Genomic DNA, 2,230 nt, shown 5'->3' on the forward strand with positions numbered 1-2,230 from the left:
ATCGAAGGAAGACATCTTGTAAAGCCTTGTGTGAACCTTCTTATAACAATTAAATTAGAACGAAAGGAGTATGATTTTATATTAAAATAATTAGTTTTCTATGCTGAGTGACAACTGGGTTTTTGCATAAGTACTCAACCTTTTTGTCATTATATCACGTTGGAATATTTACTAAATAAGGTCGTATGATACAATGGGGTATGGACATAGAAAAAACAATGGGGTTGCTATTGGAATATTTACTAAATAAGGTATGATACAATTTTTTAGGTAAATGGAACAATTTGGGAGTAACATTTTTATTCACTCATGCTCTAATATTGACGGGGCCATACTTGTCATAAATGGAACAAATTGTTGTCTTATATCACGTGTTTAGCAAGTTAATCAGACAAGCCAATTTAGCCGTTAAAATACTCACAGTGTGATTCGCTGAGATCTTGTTATATACACCCAGATGTTGCGTACTTTCATAAGCATTTTGCTCTCATTTTGTTGAAAATTAAAAAATAAAAAGCAAAACTAACCTTGCATTAGGTGAGTGTATGATACACCAAGGTGTATATATAACAAATTCTATGATCCGCTAGCTTTATTTATACTCCAAAAGCTTGAGAATTTACATACTCATTCTTTTTCAATTTATTAAAATTATAGGTGGTCCATATTGGAGTGCCCAAAACATTTCACTTTCTAATTTGAGTTAATTCTCTTAAATTTATAACACAATATGATTATCCATATTTTATTAATACGAAATATAACAAAAGAAGACAAAAAACAATACGAATTACTTCGTACCATAAACAAGACAAAAAGACGTACAATTGGAAAATCTTTACCGACAACACTCTAAAAATTAGAAATTGACTAAGAGAGTAAGAGCCACACAATTCAAGTGCAAAAAATACATAGCTCGCTGTAAAATAATTTTTTTTTCAACAAGGATTTTACTTCTTGCATGGAGGCAAGGGAGAGCCACACAAACACTTGTTATGTGCATACGAGTACTTATCGACCCTCTTCAACTCCTGGCTGCTCGGAATTTTACCACACAACCGGTTGTAACTTACGTTAAAATTTTGTATATGCGACTGTTTCGCCAATGTAGGTGGAATGCTACCGTAAATCATGTTATGACTCAATTCAATAACATTTAATTCTTTAGGAAACCTGACTTTAGTAAGGTCGAACGAAAATTTGTTCCTCGAAATGTCGATGGATTGTAAACCCTTGTTTGTCCCGAACAACATCGAGGCATCACCGGTGAACATGTTCCTATTAAGGTCTAGAACCGAGAAGTTGACCGCTCCTAGAGATTTTGGGAGCGGTCCATAAAGTTGGTTCTTGGCTAGCTTAAGGTAGAAATCCGGGTTGTTTTTAAACCCTCCAAAGCTCGCGGGAATTGTTCCTATGAGTTGGTTACGCTCTAAGAAGAGTGCGCCAAGTTGGTGGAGGGATGATACAGAAGGCGGGATTGGACCGGTGAGTTTGTTTACGGAGAGGTTAATGTAGGTTAATTTAGTAAGCCGACCAAAAAAGTCGGGGATTGAACCGGTTAAGTTGTTATGGCTAAGCCATAAGAATTTGAGGTTTTTAAGCTTGGAAATGGTTTGAGGGATTGGACCGGTTAGCTTAGGAAGGTTAGTGAAGATGAGTTGTTCAAGGTACGGGAGGTCCCCGACGGTGTCGGGGATGTGTCCCGCAACCTCATCGTCTCTATTGACGGAGAGGCTGATAATGCGGTTGGTTTTTTCGTCGCAGCTGACCAAGTACCATTCACAACAGTCGGTGTCGTGGGTCCATGAGGCGAACATGTAGGCATTGTTGAAGGCTTTTTTGATCTTGAAGAGGGTTTTTTTGTCGTCGGGGTGGCATTTTTCGGCCGAGAGGGTTGAGGCGAGGAGGAGGAAGAGGAGAATGGTGGAGAAGAGTGAGAGTTGGTTATGGCTACTCATTGTGATTTTTTGTTGTGGAATATTTGAGGGTTGTGTTTGGGTTTTATAGGAGTGTTGTGTGAAAAATAGCTCGTCATAATCGTGAAATGAGTCTGAGATTACAACAATAAAGCATTAGTCCTTAAAAGATTTGAGGTTAGCTAATATATTTCGTCATAAAAAAATGTACAATATAACATGATGATATTATTATGAAATCGTAATAATATGAATCGTCATAAGAAAAGGTACGATATAACAACTACGAGTATAAAAAAAAAAAAATAACCGAC

The 2,230-nt window shown here is 37.0% G+C and overlaps 1 protein-coding gene across 1 annotated transcript; it reads right to left on the reverse strand.

The window, feature by feature from the left end:
* Positions 1 to 666: 666 nt before the first annotated feature.
* On the reverse strand, positions 667 to 1,995 carry LOC145583197 (polygalacturonase inhibitor 1-like). Its single transcript, XM_081640379.1, has one exon. The coding sequence runs from the start codon at positions 1,956 to 1,958 to the stop codon at positions 951 to 953; it is 1,008 nt and encodes a 335-aa protein (XP_081496505.1). The 5' UTR covers positions 1,959 to 1,995; the 3' UTR covers positions 667 to 950.
* Between the last annotated feature and the right edge of the window lie 235 nt (positions 1,996 to 2,230).

The sequence above is a fragment of the Chenopodium album genome, chromosome 15 (genome assembly GCF_948465745.1).
Source record: "Chenopodium album chromosome 15, dcCheAlbu1.1, whole genome shotgun sequence".
Taxonomy (NCBI): Eukaryota; Viridiplantae; Streptophyta; class Magnoliopsida; order Caryophyllales; family Amaranthaceae; genus Chenopodium; species Chenopodium album.